This window comes from Cololabis saira, chromosome 1 (assembly GCF_033807715.1).
Source record: "Cololabis saira isolate AMF1-May2022 chromosome 1, fColSai1.1, whole genome shotgun sequence".
Classification (NCBI taxonomy): Eukaryota; Metazoa; Chordata; class Actinopteri; order Beloniformes; family Belonidae; genus Cololabis; species Cololabis saira.
Window position 1 is genome coordinate 29,586,857 of NC_084587.1, and position 18,982 is coordinate 29,605,838.

At 42.3% G+C, this 18,982-nt stretch overlaps 1 protein-coding gene across 1 annotated transcript in view; it reads left to right on the top strand.

Annotated features, from left to right (window-relative positions):
- The window catches only part of LOC133442420 (zinc finger protein GLIS2-like), a 39,204-nt gene extending 30,525 nt beyond the window's left edge, over positions 1-8,679 (top strand). Inside the window, exons 5-7 of the mRNA XM_061720413.1 lie at positions 2,120-2,253; positions 3,096-3,214; positions 4,397-8,679. Coding sequence (XP_061576397.1) covers positions 2,120-2,253; positions 3,096-3,214; positions 4,397-5,079 — 936 coding nt within the window. The 3' untranslated portion in view covers positions 5,080-8,679. The remainder of the gene's footprint in view (positions 1-2,119; positions 2,254-3,095; positions 3,215-4,396) is intronic.
- Positions 8,680-18,982: the final 10,303 nt, after the last annotated feature.

Consider the following 18,982-nt stretch of genomic DNA (forward strand, 5'->3'; position numbering starts at 1 on the left):
GGACGAGTGCCACGAAGAATTGGGACTACAGTTACTATCACAATTTCCTACTGAAGATTTATTTGGATAAGTCACAGGGATACAAAAGAAAGTTATCTTCTTATCACACAATTCCCTGTTTTTTCTTAGCTGGACTAAATAAAGTCCTCTGGTTTGAATAATTCAAAATATTAAGTTGAGTATTTTTCATTGTGCACATTATACAGTTTGTAGTGTCAATATGACTGAGAACAGAGAGTAGCATTCAAATTTTCCGTCTGGGTTGACTTCACTCTGTGATCTTGTTCCAGTGTAGTTATAAGTGCCAGTAGACCTGGGGCCTCATTTATAAAGCTTGCTTGCGCACAAAACAGGGCTTGAAAGATGCGCACGCCACCTTCTACGCAAAGGTTGGGATTTAAAAAAAAAAAAATAACCGAAAAATGTGTGTATCTTTAAGCCAACCCTGACCCTCGCGCACGAACATTTTGAAGATATGGGGAACTGGCGACGCAGGCGGTGAGGTGGTGAAATGAAGCCAGATTCATGTCATACTTTTAATTTCATCACATATCAGACTTATAATATAATAGCGCTGATCATGTCCCTCTGTGTTTGAAGCACAGCGTCAGTCAGGACTCTGGTGCTGCTACTGCTGCAGCCGCGGTGCAGGACACGCCGTGCCGGGAACCTCCTCGTCACCCACCGCAACAACTGGAGAGTGACTGAGGACATAACAAATGAGTGCCGGGCCAATCTACGGAGCCCCTAAAGGGACACAGAGTTTTTATATATATATATAATGAGTTTTCCGCGCGTGTGAAACCTTTACGTGTGCGCGTAAGCCTAAATTATGGTTCCGCGTTAAAACGACGCAGTGCCTACGCCGTAGGGTACGCGGCGACGCGCAGCAATGCCGTAGGCTCTGCGTTGGTGTAACGCGGAACCATAAATCAGCCTTAAAGGTTTCACGCGCGCACGTAAAACTCATTATATATATATATGAAAAAAATCTGTGTCCCTTTAGGGGCTCCGTACCTCTTGGCCTCCACCTTCAAATCACACCACTTCTTTTTTTTTCTGCAACAGATCTGTCCATGGCACTCGCGGCGTTTAGCGCAGCAACGACGTGCTGCCACTCACTCGCTTTATTTTATACTATTTATATACTATTTATACTTCTACTGTGACCACCAAATAATGTCGTTTTCCTGTCCTCCACCTCATCCACAACATCTTGATCTCAGTCTGTGAAATTTAGTGGCACGGTGGCTCGACACGTCTCATTCATCCTGACGCACAGCAGAAACAGGCTGCAGGAAGTCGCTGCGCATGCTCAGCAGGCTCATTTATATGCAAATACAGTCATCATGTAGTTTGCATTGCCCATTTATGGTATGGAGTGGGCGTGTAGAGGGCGGGATATGAGGCGAATTCACCTGCGCAACCTTCCAGCTGGACTGTGATTTATAAAGCGAACATTGCGTGCAAGTGTGCGTTTTATAAATCCAGATTTTTTTGTGCGCACGCCATTTTTGGCTTTTGGGCGCACGTGTACTTTTAGTATGAATCCTACACACCCTTTTATAAATGAGGCCCCAGAATTCTTGTTATGTGGCACAACAACGTGCGTCACCATTGAGGGAGAGTCATTTTGATGAATAAGGTTCAACTCACACAGAATAATTTGACATAATATTCACATCATCATCCAGCGATGCTTTGAGTTCAAGCCTTTTTTCTACATCCTTCTACACTCATCACACACTTTTTGAGTTACACATAGTATAAAGTGGTGAGTGTATATATATATATATATATATATATATATATATATATATATATATATATATATATATATATATATATATATATATATATATATATATATATATACAGACTTTGTTTAGTAACTAAAGGCTTGTGTATTGTAGATATCTACGAAAGTCTATGAGAGCTATTATCCTTTATTTATAATTACATTTAAATAAAATGAGATAATGAAGTGGAAAATTTCAGAAATGTTGATCACAAGAAGAAGCCTTTTGTGTGAAGTTGATTAAAATAGACCAGAGGATTCCTGCTAATCAATTACCCATTTCATTCACTGAATTCAGTCCTCTCTTTCTCTCCACTCCAGTGCCACCTGCTGTTTGAAACGCTGCAGGACTTGGTGGATCACATCAATGACTTCCACGTCAAACCTGAGAAGGATTCCGGTTACTGCTGCCAGTGGGAGGGCTGCGCTCGAAATGGGAGGGGCTTCAATGCCAGGTACAATCAGTGAAATGACAAGAGGTTTCATCATCATTACTATGGAAGCCTTTTTTGGCTCTAGTATGAATAAGGTGTCCAACTTTTTCCAGGACTCCAGTGGATTTTGTCTTTCAGCCCACAAACGAGATAAAGTCCAATATTTTGAGTGGCTAAATTTCTCAAAAGACATAACTGCTTATACTCAGGGCCTATGGGGGACATGAGGTCTCCTAATAAAGTGCTTCAGGTAAATTCTAGTTGCAAGACTAAAAGCTGACAAAATAATAAAATATATTTTGATATGAGGAAAGTTATGTCAACAGGGGGAAGCTAAAACATGAGAGTATGTTGCATCTCAAACTCCTGCAATATTTCAGCCAAATTAAGACTCTGTTAGTCTCATGTAATAAACCAGTCGAGGATAAAAGAGTTCAGCTTAAGGCTAAACGGTTTATCGGACTTGATCACCATCCTTCCGATAAACTATTTCCAACCTTTAACCGTAACACATATCTAAATATTAGCAGCTATGACCTCGGCAGACATATGGCCATCCTCAGCCATCCTTCCGAAGAACTACTTCCAACCTTTAACCGTAACACATATCTAAATATTAGCAGCTATGACCTCGGCAGACATATGGCCATCCTCAGCCATCCTTCCGAAGAACTACTTCCAACCTTTAACCGTACACATATCCAAATATTAGCAGCTATGACCTCGGCAGACATATGGCCATCCTCAGCCATCCTTCCGATAAACTACTTCCAACCTTTAACCGTAACACATATCTAAATATTAGCAGCTATGACCTCGGCAAACATATGGTGTGACTATGTTTGATCTGATCTATTTTACAGATACAAAATGCTGATTCACATCCGCACACACACTAACGAAAAGCCACACCACTGCCCAACCTGCAACAAAAGCTTCTCACGTCTGGAAAACCTGAAGATTCACACCCGCTCACACACAGGTGAGTTCACCTTCAAGGATCCGTCTCCTTTTACCGCCTAACCCCATAAACACACACACAGTTTCCTGCTAGTGTGTATCCTAGGCTTGGTGAGGGAAATTCAGTCTCTCTTCTCCAGTCTGGCCCAAAACTAAATAAATATGACTGTGTGACATGTAACTGAGAAACAAAAGCGAATATGATCCAAACTAAATATACAGTACAAACCAAAAGTTTGGACACACCTTCTCATTCAAACAAATGGGGAAGTGTGTCCAAACTTTTGGTCTGTACTGTACATCCGCAAACATTAACACAAGCACAGCTTAGCTACTGTAAGCTGATTCTTTACAAGGACTGTCGATTAAATGTTATTCCATAACTTGATGTGATTGAAAAGTGGAAAATTGATTTTTACTGATGCGGCTGGTGTTGTTGCACTCTAGGGTACTGGCGTGGAAACTACTGGCCACAACAGTGCTTTGAACTTTTGTTGAAATGTATTCCTTTAGAGTTAATCCATCACATACCCCAAACGCCGCTCAACCAATTGAAATTGGATGCATGCGCACTATTTGTTGTTGAGATAAGATGCAGTAGTTGTTGCATTTTGATTGGTTTTGTAAAGGATCTGAGGAGCCAAAGAGTTGAGGGTACATTCTGGTCGTCACTCATAATGCTCTGTCTACTACATCATTTCTGTTTTTCATGCCACATGTGTTACAACAGTGGAATATCTTCATATCTTCAGTGTCATTCTCAAATGTTGGGACTGAATCAGTGACCTCTCAACTATCCTCCCTGGAAAAAGCCAATTTACGCTCCCTTTTTGTCATGGCTTTCAAGCCAGCTCATAATAACTGATATTTTGACAAATATATTGGAATACACATGTCGGGAATATTCAAATGCAGTACAAAAGACTGGTAACCACTATGTGCAGTTATGGCAACCATAGTGATGCATCCCACAAGTCCTGATGAAGCTTTATCAGAATGGGATACTTGGGGGAGCGTCATAAGCACATAAATGTTTGATTAAAACCATTTGTAGTTTAAGAATAAAAAAAAGCCCATAAAGTTTGAAGAAAAGTAACTTCCTTCTTTGTAATTCTCCTGTGATTGGGTGAATTAAAGTTTTCCTCTCCTCTTGTCCATGTCTCTTCCTTATTTTGTTTTTATGTCTGGTTCTCTCTTCCTCCAGGGGAAAAACCCTACATTTGCCCGTATGAAGGCTGCAGCAAACGCTACTCCAACTCTAGCGACCGCTTCAAGCACACTCGCACCCACTATGTGGACAAGCCTTACTACTGCAAGATGGTAGGCTGCCTGAAGCGCTACACAGATCCCAGCTCGCTACGCAAGCACATCAAAGCCCATGGGCACTTTGTTCCCCAGGAGCAAGGCCCCACCAGCAAACTCGGGATGGGGCAGGGCGACTCTGGGCACCGGAGTGCCGGTCAAGTGCCCTCTGTGGGCGGGGGACATGTTCTCATCCCCGGGGCTGCTGCAGCTCTTCTTGGGGGCCTCGGAACCTCCTTGCCACTTTCTGCTCTCTACCATGCCAGAGCCTTTGGCCATCATGGGGCACCACTCTTTTCTATGGGTGGTGGAGGAGGAGGAAGCTGTATAGCACCCCTCGGCCTCTCAGACTCCCCACTGTTACACTTTGGACTCTCAGCTGCATCCATGATGGGGCTGAGAGCTCTGGGAAGCCTGGGGCATGTGTCAGGGAAGGAGCCAGAGGATGAAGAGGAAGAGGATGAAGGAGAAGAAGGGGGAGTACTTAATTTGTCTGCAGGGGTAGGATCCAGACAGAAAGACCCTTTTTCTTGGGTGGTGGTTCCGTCAAGGGCACTTTTTCTTAAACCAACTGTTGTCAGTTAGAATGGTTTGTCTGCGGTGAATAGAGCCTGGGAGTCTTTCTTTCTGTTTGCATTTGAAGTCATACGTGTCTGGGTGTGAAACAGAAAGTACGCCCTTTTAAATTATATGATACAAATCCGGACATTAAAAAAAAAATCATCTGGTTCTTACTTCTCTTACAGTTATATAAATAAAACCTCTGACAAACAATACGACATGGCATAATTTAGTGTGTCATTATTCATTGAACAAAAACTAAGCCAAATCTCAGAAGCAGCACATGGACATACTAAACAGACCTTAGTTGCTTCCATATATATTAAATAGGTAAGCAGCAGCCCAGTGCTGCCATTCCAACGCACTAACGTTAGCAACATCAGCAAGTTTGGGCACTTCTATAAAAGTTTTGGCATTTGCTTGTCTGAAGCATTCATGGGTGTGTCAACACAATACTAAGAAGGAAAGACATAATTGACAGTAATTGCTGCCTGACAATCTGTGAAGAGTTACAAGGCCATTTCTAAATAATTTAGTCAAAGTTTACCAAGGTTAACCTGGGGTCAAACCAGGCAATACGCAGAGATAATAATACACACACGCACACGCACGCGCGCACACACACACACACACACACACACACACACACACACACACACACACACACACACACACACACACACACACACACACACACACACACACACACACACACACACACACACACACACACACACACACACACACACACACACACACACACACACACAGTTTTCAGTTAGCATGTCAAATAGACAGCACAAGAGAGACGTTAGATGTGTAACTTGTGTTAAAGGTGGTTATAGAAGTTATTGCATGAGGGACTATGCTAAATTTTTAGTTTGGCTAAGTTTTTGTGAAATAAATAAAGGCGCAATGTAATTTGTTTTTTGCTGCTCTGAGATATTTATTGAATTTTAAGACCTTTCCACATGAAAAAACCTGTCCTCTTTTAAAGTTATAATGGTCAGTTAACCCAAACCATATATCCACAAACTGATGAGCCATAACATTATGAGCAGTGCCAGGCTATGTGAGTAAATAATGCTCTGCTGGACAAAACCAAGAATTCACATTAATGTTATTTAGGCACTTACCACATAGATAAAAATGTTTGCAGACCAATTACAACCCCCACCATTGCAACATTAGCCCCTTAGTTACCTAGATTCCTTGTGTTCATTTGGTCTCCAAACATCACACATTCGAGTCTCCTGGGATCTGATGGTATCTGTCCTTACTTGATGAACACTGCAATGAGAAAGTCAAATACACTTACTAGTTAACCTAAGAAAAGCAATGTTTATGTAAACCAAAAGAATATCTAAATAAAAACTGCCCTTAAAGTTGGAATATTTGTCAAAAAAAGAGGAACATTCCTGAAATCAAAATTATTCTAACTTCCAACAAGTGTATGTGCAAATTACGTATACAGTATATGCCCCAAAACCTTTAACACAGAGTGTTGAGTGTTCATCAGGCAAATGAAAAAATAAATAAATAAGAGTGACAAAAAAAATCTAGATTATAGGTAACAGTAAAAAGACTATGGTCCCAACAGCTGAGTTCAAAACTTCAAATTGTCAGTTGTTAACTCGACTGGTTGAAGTAACAGTGGCTAAATGCATTTCTTATATGCAGTTTGTTTGAAGTGTGCAGTTGCCAGTGGCCACTTCAGTTCCTATATTGCTGATTGAACAGAATGACACTTTGCTGTTAAAATCAGGATGTTCCCATAATTAGAACCGGTTTACTAGAAATGAAATGCTGCATCCAGAGCTTTGTTAGGACGGCCTTTTACATGGCATTGGACTCCAGTGAGATGCAAAATTACATCTCTGGATGGCTAGAGAGCCTTCAGTGTAAGAAGAGGGGTATGTTTGATTTGGATTAACTGACCTGTCCATAAGTCCTTTCATTAACTACCTTGATTTTACATCCTTTTTTTTCAGCAGACAAAACCTAATACAGATATTAGGTTTGCCAGTTTTCTGCTCGACAACCCCTGATGATTGCTGCTTGACCCAAATTTGTACTGATATATTGGGGGATAGCAGTTATGGGGAGCAATAGGAGATACGGTCTATACGCAACTGCCTGTGGTACTGAAAAACACTGTAGACTTGATGAAGATCTATCTTTTCCTCTTATATTTATCTATTTCTTTTTTTCATGCAATGTTACTGCTTGTGCAGTTGGGAGGGATTTGACACCATCTCTCATGAATGGTAAACATGTCAAGTATTTATGGTACAGCTGTTTACAAGATATTTATATGCTTGAAAACATCATTTTGAAGAATAAAATAAAACTGCACATAGCTACAGAATGGATTTAGGGGAAGTTTAAGGCAAATCTTTTGATCTCTTACTCACAGTTTTGCCATGCAAAGGTTTCGGGGGAATTGGGCTCACACACCAGCTGCTATGTGTGTTAAGTGCAACTGAAAGCACTACTCACCTGCTTGATATCTAAGCCCCTGGCAAACAACATCCCTTTGAGGACAATCAAACGCCTACCAACACACACGAAGGAAGACCTTGACACAGACTCCATTGAATACATTTACAACACCGCAGTATGTGATGTAGGATTATTAACTCCATTTGATACATTTACAACACCGCAGTGTGTGATGGAGGATTAGTATCCACGCAGAGCTGTGTGGATGACCATGTGACCCTTGAGGTCGCGAGGAAAAAAACTAATGCATGACGCAACTGAATGTACGTCTAAGATTGACCTCTTTGTTTGTAGGTAATATTTGCTCATTCGCTCTTTTTTTTATTAATCATCAAAGACAATGATCTACACATGATCAGCCCTGCCTGTTTAAATAACTGAGACACGCATTTAAGGAAGTAAAACATGGACAAAGGTGTGTATAAGTACACATTTGCTTTAGATTAATCATCAGACGCAAAGGTACATCAGAAGAAGCCAAATAAGAGTTAAAACCCTCTGGGGGTCCTTCAAGTTTTGAGAAACATATATGAACCTCATCACAATAGCTTTTTTTTTTACTGCATGTTAGACATTTTTATCATACTTTACTCCATGGACTACATGACAATAGTCATACACAGTACAGTCAAAGCACTCAGGTTGTGCTCGTCAAATCATAGCAATTTTGTGTTATATCACAGTATCATATGTGTACATTTTATTATTATTATTTTAAAATCAAAAACCTGATTTGAAAAACTAGTAGAATGAAATAATGCCTAAGACCCTACAGGGTAAAAAATAAATAAATCAGTCTTTGGACTATTTTTGAAGGGTTAATGTTTGACAGTGGCCACATGTGACTGGTATTGTATCGATTTGTCTTGTATTCCTGTTTGCACATCAAATTAACCTAATCAGTATTTCAAAGATATCCAAGTGCCTTGGAAAATATATCACACAGTATATGAGAATATTTACAGAGGTTTAAAGTGTATAAATCTACTTTTTGTAACATTTTAGCAATCTTTAACAACTTGACAACAGATGTTATTTGTACATCAGGGCCACTGTAACTTCCTTGGACATACCAGTGTTTATGATACAACTCATGCTTTTTGTCAATAAACACATGAAAGGAAAATCTTCATTTTTTTTTCTTCTTCATCTTCATCTGTAATTGTATTTCACATCAGCACGTGTATATATGCCTGTTTCGGTGCATGGAGATAGTCTGTATTTGTTTTATTCCCTGTGTTGAAAGTAAGTAAAAACCCCTGATTTGAGCTCACCACTTGGATCACGACAGGCCGTGTGGGTTGCCTGTAATGTGCTGTCTGTGGGGCAGCAGCCATAGACGTGGGCCGCGGTGTGTTGATCCTCGCCTTCCAAAACTGCCTCTTGGGGCATTAAAAGTCCCCTATCTGGTGCCAAAGGAGTCTGAACTTGTGTGTGAGGTTGTGGGACCAACTAGACACAGCCGGGCTCACCTCCACACACGCAGCTTACACAGCCGGGCTCACCTCCACACACGCAGCTTACACAGCCGGGCTCACCTCCACACACGCAGCTTACACAGCCGGGCTCACCTCCACACACGCAGCTTACACAGCCGGGCTCACCTCCACACACGCAGCTTGGGTTTTGGAACCAATCTTTTTGGAGAGGAGACCTTGTTTGTGTTTATGTACCGAACAGCAGTTTAGCAGACCTAGCCTTCTTTGAGTTTTTGGTGCTGAAAAATTATTTTAAAAGGGAACTCCATTGTTCTGCTGGGGGTCTTCAGTGGTCATGTGAGTAATGACAGTATTACTTGAATGGGTTTGCCTGAGTAGAACAGCCCTTTTGATCTGAATCTAAGTGGTGTTCTGTTGTTGGCCTTCTGTATTTGTCCATAATGAACTCCATGTTTTTAATGTAAAGACGTCCATAAATACAACTGACATCAGGACACCTTGGGTCATATTTCAACTTTACAGTCATGTCAAAAGACTTGTTAGTTCTGGAAACTTGCCAACCAACTGGTTTTAGCTTGGATGGCATGGGACATCCCAGACAGACCCAGAAAGCCAGAAAGATGGGTTGGTTAAGAAACTGATCTTCAACCCCCATCCCTGACAGAGATTCCCCTGTGTCTGGATGGAGGGGGGGGGGGGGGGGGGGGGGCATTGATTTTAAATGAGCCACGTTCCATGCCTTGATTATCAAGAAGGCTGACCAGAGCTGTGGACACAAGATTGTCAGTGACTGCTATGGTGGCAGTCCTTGAACCCAGTGGTAGACAACCTGCGTGAGGGGAGCCGTGGAGCTGAAGGAGTCCTAAAGGACTTAATTTGCTTATTGGATTCAGGAGGTAAACACAATGCTATCTACACAAGACAAGACTCCCTATTCACCAGCTGATTTATGTTCCTGACCTCACCTATAATTACAAATTGTGAACCATGACCATGAGAACAAGTGCCTGAAACGAGTTTGATCTGCATGGCGGTTAAACTTTACATTAGAGACAGAGTGAGAAATATCACCATTTAGGATGGAGATGGAAAGAGAGAGTTTTGGCTAAATTCTTGAACTCATCCTCCCCTCTTCAATACAAAGTGCCTTTCTGCAGCTGATCTTCCTTTCTTCAACTTATTTTCTCTTTAACTCATCTTCCTGCTCTGAGGTTATTTCTCTTCACTTTAGCCTATCTTCAGCTCTTATTCTCATCAGCTGATATTCCTACTTTGATGTCAACTTGTTGTCTTTAGTTTATCTTCATTGCTTCAGCCGATCTTCTCTTCAGCTCGTCTTCCTGTCTGAAGCTCATCTTCATCTCTTTAAGCAAATATTCCCCTGTTCAGTGCGTCCTCCTGTCTTCACCTTATCAACATTTTGACCTGAATTTAGTATTTTCTTTGATTTTTATAATTCAGCGTTTTTTTTCAGAGAAGTTCAGTTCTCATTCAGCAACTCAGCATTCAACCATGCATTTTCAAAGTTAAAGTTCTAGTTACAGTTTAACTTTGCACAGAGCTCTCTATATAGGATAAACTATTTTCTTAATGTGTTGCTTAAACAAGAGTTCACTACATCAATCTGCTTTTATCAGGTGATCAGACAGGTTCCTTCCAGGTCTTATATCATTATACTTCTATAAGATGACTCTCCCCTGCGTGCAAAAAAGCGTAGCTCTCCAAGTCAGGCTTTATTTATTTAGTTTTTGTACTTTTAGTGTCGTTTTTATCTTTTCATGTGAGGTGCGTGAAAGCTCATCTTAAGTTCGTCTGGGAGAACAGAGCCACAAGGGACATTTTGATACAAATGTCTTGGACTCCTTCCCGGAGATTGGCAACAGGTGCCCGGAGACCAGGGCCGGCTCTACCTAATTTAGTGCCCTAGGCGAGATTGCTCTCCGGCGCCCCCGCCCACCGCCCACCCCCCCGCCTCCACACACACACAATTAAATTACACCAGCCAAATGAACAATCACAACAGTTTAATTTGAAAAACAACAGCAAACTTTCAAGTATTGAATGACAGCAGCCAAAAGAACAATCACAACAGTTTAATTTGACAGCAGCAAACTTTCAGGTAACTCTTTCCACAGTGTCTTTCACTTAAACTAAAACTGTACACGTCTGGACTTCCTTGCAGCAAAAGCATCTATGGTATCATCAAATGACACCTGCCTAGACACTTCTCTCCATTGATTAACTGTCTATGGAAGCAGAGCCGCCTTAACCTAATGTTAGGCCCTGGGGCTAACAGGTTTTGTAGGCCCCCCAGCCCTTCGACTTGCATAGTCTTATTATAAAAAAATCACATTTTGATTAACGTATCACTGAGCCCACTTGAGTATAAACACAAAATACACTTTTTATAACAACCACACAGCAAACCAAGATGTGTGAAAGTTTACATATAATATAATTAACACACAGTAAAGCTGTATTTTTGGGATCACTTCCACTTTTGATCAGAACTGTAAAATACAGACTGCTGCTGAACTGACAGCTGGACTGGACACAGAAATAATGTTGAACTAAACCTGCACAGTAAGGTCTGTGATGCAAATAAAGTTCCATGTTCAGGTTTAACCATAGACTGTAAAGAAACATATAACATATATATAACAAACCCCCCCCCCACCCCCCCCTCTGGCCTCGGCGGGCCTTGTGAACCAATCACATGCACCTGCACAGACACATGCACGCTCCATTCAGCACCATGGATAGCAACATGGCTTAATGCCAGCCAGGTACCAATAGATGAAACATTATGGAAGATTTTGAGTATAATGACAAACATCTAAGCAAATACGGTATGCATTTCACTGCATAACCACAACAATTTAAAACCTGCACCAGCTAGCAATTAATACAGCACTTTCCTACCTTTTTAGAAGTGCTTCCGCCTCGTCTTTGAAGAAAAGGCCTTGATAATGTCCTTAAAATACAAATCACGCAGGATGTCCTGCTCAATCAGTGAGAGATGACTGACTCGAGTCTATTTTTCACCAAGCCCAGTTTGGAGAAGTTACTGAGTTTGCGTTTGAAATGAGAAAAATCTTCTCTGCTGCTTATATTGGTGTTCCGATGCCGATTTGTCCGCATCTTTATTTTGACGGGACTCCGGTCCCATTTTCACCCAGTAGGCGCGCACATTCACGTTAACGCTGTTTCCCCAGCGGCCCGGGGCGCTGTTATAAGGGTTCTGGCTCGGGCCCTGGCTAGTCTGCAGCCTGGTCCTTTCTCTGGGGTTCGTGTGACCCGGGACCCCCCTCCTCCTCCTCCCCCTCCACTGCGGGCGGGAGACCGCTCCTCTCCCGCATCCATTGGTGCGGCCGCCGGCCCCGGCGCCGGCGCCTTCTCCGTTTCATCCGGTGCGGGTTGAGCCTCCCCCGCTGCCGCTTGGGTTGGTCCATCACCAGCAACGGGTTTAAAAAATCCCGTTAATTTGGGAATGCTTTTAAGCAACTCTTTTTCCCGAATCTCCTTTTCTACCGTCTTTTTTCTTTTCTGCGCTCCGCTCTCAAACTTCTTCCCCGACATTTTGCAACTGTCAATCAATCATAGCGGGACGCACCCCAACACACTCTGATTGGTCACCCATGGCCTAAGGCCCGCCCACAGGCTGCGGGGCCCACGTGGGTCACTCGTAATTTGGATCAATCAGCAGCCCGTAACGTGCGTATAGAGTGATTGACAGGAAAGCTGACAAGTTACAAAACAATATGACTTTTTCAGCTCATCATGACCCAAAATGACAGGCCCCTGAAGTTGGCAGGCCCCTGGGCTTCAGCCCAGGTAAGCCCGTGCATTAAGGCGGCCTTGTATGGAAGTAGTGGTGATGGCAACTTCTCCCATCTCCTCTTTTTGGGAATTCAAAGTCAGATTTCAGCTGATATGGCCCTCTGTGGTCTAATTCCACCCTCACCTTATCAGACAGGGAAGGCCAGTCAGCAGGGTCCAATGGTGCTGCCTTGAGAGATTTTTCATGGACTTGAGGATGTGTTGGTGGGTCTGGGGTGTCCTCAGGCTGTGGAACATTGTCCCTTCACCTGCAAGAAAATCAAACACACATGCAAATATAAATATTAATCCTTCAGTATTAGTAAAGTCACAATGATTTACAAATTACAAGACATCAGGCAAAAAACACATCTTAAGCATGAATTAGGAATAACAATTGTATTGTTCAGTGATGTGACTACAACATTTAATTACAGAACTCACCTGCTTCATGCTGACTTGCAGAGGTAGGTGGTATGGTTGACGTAGTAGTGCTGCTGCTGCTGCTGCATGATGCCTGACTTGTAGCTGTATTCAAACAGAGCACATCCATACTGTCACAACACTGCATTAAGTTTGTTGTGTCAATCTCAATTGATTTTAATGACTAAAAATTATATTTATTGTCATTACTAACAAGGTTGTACCATTCAGTAACAACAACAATAGCATAGTAGTGTGTCAGAGACCACAAACAATTGGATAAACTTACACTTACATGAGAGTTGTGTTCCTGTGGATGTGTGATCAGAAGGCCCCTCTCCAGAAGCTGTTTGAGGTGTCAAATATTTTTTGAGTGCATCTAGACAGACAGAGTAAATGTATTAAAACAAGTAATAATAATAATAATAATTATAATAATAAAAAACTGCTGCAGTTTGCATTTTCATCACTTGGCTACTGATTTTCAGCACAATATCAAACGTGATAAGACAGTAGAACTATGCACCAGCAGCAGCAACTGTGTCAGTGGGCACACAGGTGTTATTATACTAGTGATGACTATGGTAAAGTAAATTTTCAACTCGACCAAACATAATAACTAGATGAAACTGAAATAAAATACCAAATCAGACTGGACATCCAGGCAGGCAGAGATGATAACTGTGTAGAAAACTAATTAAAACTCATCACAAACATAAACAGCGCCGGTGTAGTGCGCATTTCACATTAAACAAGCTAGCAAGCTGCTATGTGCTAGCGAGCTACCACAAATAAAACGTCTCTCCACACAACGGCATAATTAAAAAAAAATGTTAGGCCTACAGGCTAATGTTACCTTTATATTGCGACTTCCTCTTCTCCTCTTCTTTTCTTCTCTTTCGGTTCTGCGCACCCGAGGGCTTAGACGGCCTTTTCATCTCTTAAATAACAAAAAAATCACCTGTCTGTGACCTGACTGAGCCCAGCTCTGACTCTGAGGTGCGCCGCGCGCAATGCGCGCACCCGTCATGTGATTCAGCAGCTGCAGCACCACATTTTAGGAACGTCATTGTTTATTCATTTGTTAATATTTATTATTTTCAAAAGAGAACACACAAAGGAGGGCGACTGGTCATAGTATATTATTTTTATTTTTTATTTTTTATTTTTTTTCCCCTCGAGGCGCCATCAGATGGCGCCCTAGGCGACCGCCTATATCGCCTATGCCTAGAGCCGGCTCTGCCGGAGACCGACACAGAAGAGGGGTAGGTGGGGAGGAGCAGAACTCCGCTAACTGGCTAACAGAGGAAGGCTAACGCTCCCGTTCATACTCTTCGCCAACATCCAGTCTCTGGCTAACAAGATGGATGACCTCATCAGTTGGCTGGCTACACAGCGGTACACCTAGGATAGCTCCGTTCTATGCTTATGTGAAACTTGGCTTGGACAAAAGACCCCCGACGAGACCATAACACCGGCAGGCTTCAGCGTGTACATAGCCAAATGCAGCGCAGAGGAATGCAGAAAAACACACAGGGGAGGAACAGCGATCCTTGTCAAACAGTCCTGGAGCGCCGACAACAACGTGATATCACAGTCATGTTCTGAGAACGTGGAGTATATTACTGTGAACTGTAGGCCTTTCTACCTGCCCAGAAAATTGCAGTGCATCAGTCTGAGTGTCAGAAGCCCTTGTTCAATGCGGATATATGCCGTAAGATCAGAAACTGGGGTGCAGCTTTCAAATCAGGGGATAGTATGGAGTACAGACATTCTCGCTATGAGCTCCAAAAAGCCATTCGGGCTGCCAAGAGGACATACATCGAAGGACTGGAGAGCTGCTACAGTGAAAATTACACAAGGAGCATGCAACAGGGGATCCAGTCAATTACCAACCACAGAACAGTTGAAAACAGAACTGTGATCCAGGACGCTGCTCTACCTGACAACCTCAACTGCTTCTACGCCGGGTTTGACCAACAAAACAGAGAAACCCCCCTAAAAGCCCCCTGTGACCCAGAGGAGAAGTCACTCCAGCTGACGCAGACAAAGGTCCTCTGGGCTGTGAGGCGGGTGATACGCTGTAAGGCAATGGCACCCGACCGAGTGGCACCAAGAGTACTGAGCAGTGGCGGCTGGTGATAAAAAATTTTGGGGGGGCGCACTGGCGAGTGGGGATTACAACACAACTATAAACTTTACTTGAACATACATTTTTTTTATGTTTTTTTTAATCACATATTACTACACTACATATACTACTACATATTATTTTTTACATATTTTTTTATTTTGTAATGAAACAACCGAATTTAGTTTTTCTGCTGCCATTGTCTCCTGTCTTGTCATTTGGGCTCCGTTTGTAGCGAGTGACAGATGCAGTCGCGCATCTACACTGTCAGGGGTGTGACTTTGATTGACAGCTCATGAATCAATCAGATTGGGTGAAGAATGACAGAAAACACGCTGATTGGCCACGGGCGCAGAGAACTGCGCCCGGAGGAGAATCTTTGAGTAGCCAATTAGATACCGGCATGAAGTCACATGGAAGAAAAGTTTAAGAACATGCAATACACACTCATTTGGCCGGCGCCCCTCGCCATTGAAACCTATGTATTTCTGTCTGCACAAAAGAACAACTCTGAATAAACCCAGTATGGGATGGGAAGGCTTGAAAAATTAAAAGTCAGACACATTTTATGAGTGCACAGATGTGATAATTACTTTTTATTACGTAATTTATTTGTACTGTGTCTATATTTTTTCCTGTAATTTTAATGGAGGCGGTGCCCTAGCGCCCCCTATTGACAAGCTGCCACTGGTACTGAGCGGCTGTGCAGAGCTGCCGGCAGGGGTGTACACTGACATCTTCAACTCTTCTCTCTCACAGGAAATAGTCCCACGCACCTTTAAAACATTTATCATAGTACCGGTCCCTAAAAAAATCTAACACAACAACAATGAACGACTTCAGACCCTGGCATTCACTTCAGTTGCCATGAAGTGTCTGGAGGAACTGGTCCTCCAACAGCTAAACTCTGTGGTGCCAGACACCGTGGACTCTCTTCAGTTTGCTTACCGTCAAACATATCAATGGACAATGTGGTGGCATTAGCACTCAATTCTGCAACACCTGGACTTTCATGACACCAATGCACGACTTCTGTTCCTAGATTACAGCTCAGTCTTCAATACAATCAGGCCACTGAAGCGGACCATGAAGCTGGCAGACCTGGAAGTACCCACACCCACCCCGAAACTGGATCCTGGACTTTCTTATAGACAGGCCACACGTGGTGAGGAAAGGAGAGAAGGTCTGCTGTGCTCAGTGAGCACAAGAACCCCGCAGGGCTACTGCCTCAGTCCAAAACTCTTCTCACTCTACTCATATGAATGTACCTCCAACCAGGACAATAATATCAACATCAAGTATGCAGACGACACGACCATCCTTGGCCTGATTAAAGGGATCGATGAGACATCATACAGGAACCTGATCCACAAAATCACTGTCAATCAGAGAAACCTGCGATACCTGCATTTTAGACAATCCCTCTTATATTTGAGTTTTTAGTTCTTTCTCCTGCGACCAAACCCTTCATCCCCTCCAGCTGCCGACGCATCTTCACATCCACTACAGCTGGAGAATTTGCTGCTGCATTCATGAACACCAGTCTTTTCACCCAGGAAGAACTGTTCCCCACTCTGTGTCCTGAAGATTTCATCACTTCTTCTCATATGTGCTCACAGATTTTGGACTCTATTGCTCCTCCTAAATTCAGACTCACCAAAGTTAAGCCTGACTAATGTCACTACTCGCTCTCTCTCAGGCAACATTACAGACAGGTTGAACGCAGGTGGAAAAAGGCCAGATTACATAACTGTGTATACTGAAGGACAGTCTTTCAAATTATCAAAATGCTGTTAACGAAGCTAAATGTCAATATCTGGCTAATGTCATCTTTACTTGCTCCTATCTGCCTAGAGATTTATTCAATAAGTTTCGGTCCGTTACAAACCCGTCTACTAATGATCTGAAAAACAATATTTCATTGATAAGGTGGCTTCTGTTAGGCTGAGCAATACATGTTATGGTCCAGACGCATTCCTCACCTGTACCTTCTGCTGTGTTTACAGAGTTTGAGCCAGTATCCTTATTACTCCTCTCAGAAGTGGTCCAACAATTAAGTTTAACCAACTGTCCGTTGGACGCAATACCATCTGGTCTGATCAAACAGGCTTTTAGCACAGTGGGATCCTGCCTCCTTGTGTTTATTAATAATTGTCTTAGCTCAGGACCTGTACCTGTCTTTAAATATGCCGTGGTCAGGCCACTGCTCAAGAAATCAAGTCTCGATCCAACAATACTCTCCAATTTCAGACCAGTGTCTCATTTATCTTTCTTATCTAAGGATTTAGAAAAAAAATGGTTATAATCCAGTTGCTTTCTTTTCTGGAAAATAATCATAATTTTGAGAAATTTCAGTCAGGAAATCAGAATGACATCCTGCTGTCCCTTGAGGCTAAACCTCATCAAGCGCACTAAAATCCCTTCACAGATGCTTAGAGGACAATAAACGCTGGCATATTACGTCCTGTTGTCTCAGATCTTGGTCCCCTGGCCCCTCAGCTTAACCATGTGGTCAAAAATCTGTGTGTGACGTTTGACACTGGTTTAAAATTTGATAAACAGATCGACTCGGTTGTCAGAGCCACCTTCTGTCAATTTCGACTTGTTGCTAAATTCACCTTGAGAAAATCATTCATGCTTTTATCAGCTCTCAGCTTGTCTACTGTAATGCTGTTGCTCATCTGTTCTCTTCACTGGCTCCCAGTAGAGTTTAGAATCCATTTTAAACTTTTACTGTTTTCTTTAGTGCTCTTAATGGCCTTGCCCCATCTTATTTATGTGAGATTTTAAGTTTTTATCGACCTAGCAGAGCCTTGCACCCCACTGGCCAACATCTGTTAGAGATACCACGGACTAAATCAAGGAATTGCGGGACCGTTCTTTTGCAGTCGCTGGTCCAAGACTGTAGAACACACTACCACCGGAGTTACGTACTCTCAGCAGCCTGCCTCAGTTCAAGTCAAGACTTAAGACTTATCTATTTAGGGTGGCATTTGACACCTAATAGTAACTTTTAAGGTAATTTTTTAGCGATGTGGGATTTTATTGAGGGTTTTACTAGTAATTTTTAATTTTTGTGTGTTTAATTATTACTGTGTTTGTTTTAGTATCTATTTGTTTTTAAACTTCTGTTAAGCACTTTGATCAACCTTGGTTGTTTAAATGTGCTATACAAATAAAGATTTATTGATTGATTGATTGATTGAAGACAATGATCTGGTTCTCAACCTGGACAAAACAAAAGAACTCATCCTGAATTTCAGGAAAAAGCCCCCCTTCTCCAGCTTCTTCTCATTGAGGGGACTGTGGTTGAGCGGACTGAGAGCTACAGGTTCCTACAGTAGGTCTTCACTTTTTTATTTACTTATCTTCTTAGTTATGTGTATTCTCACCTCCCAGACTTCAGGAGAACACACAAGAACTCTAGTGTACATGTACAGTACTGTCTGGTACCTGTGCAAATGGTAATACAACTCTATTCTATGGCTATTGAAACCATAAACCACTGCTTCCTCACCCCACCTTCTTGTGGTTCCCTCTACTTCCTTATATTTACCTGACTCACTCTGGGAGGAATGTTCCAAGCCCGGAGCTATAAAGAATGGTAGTTCAT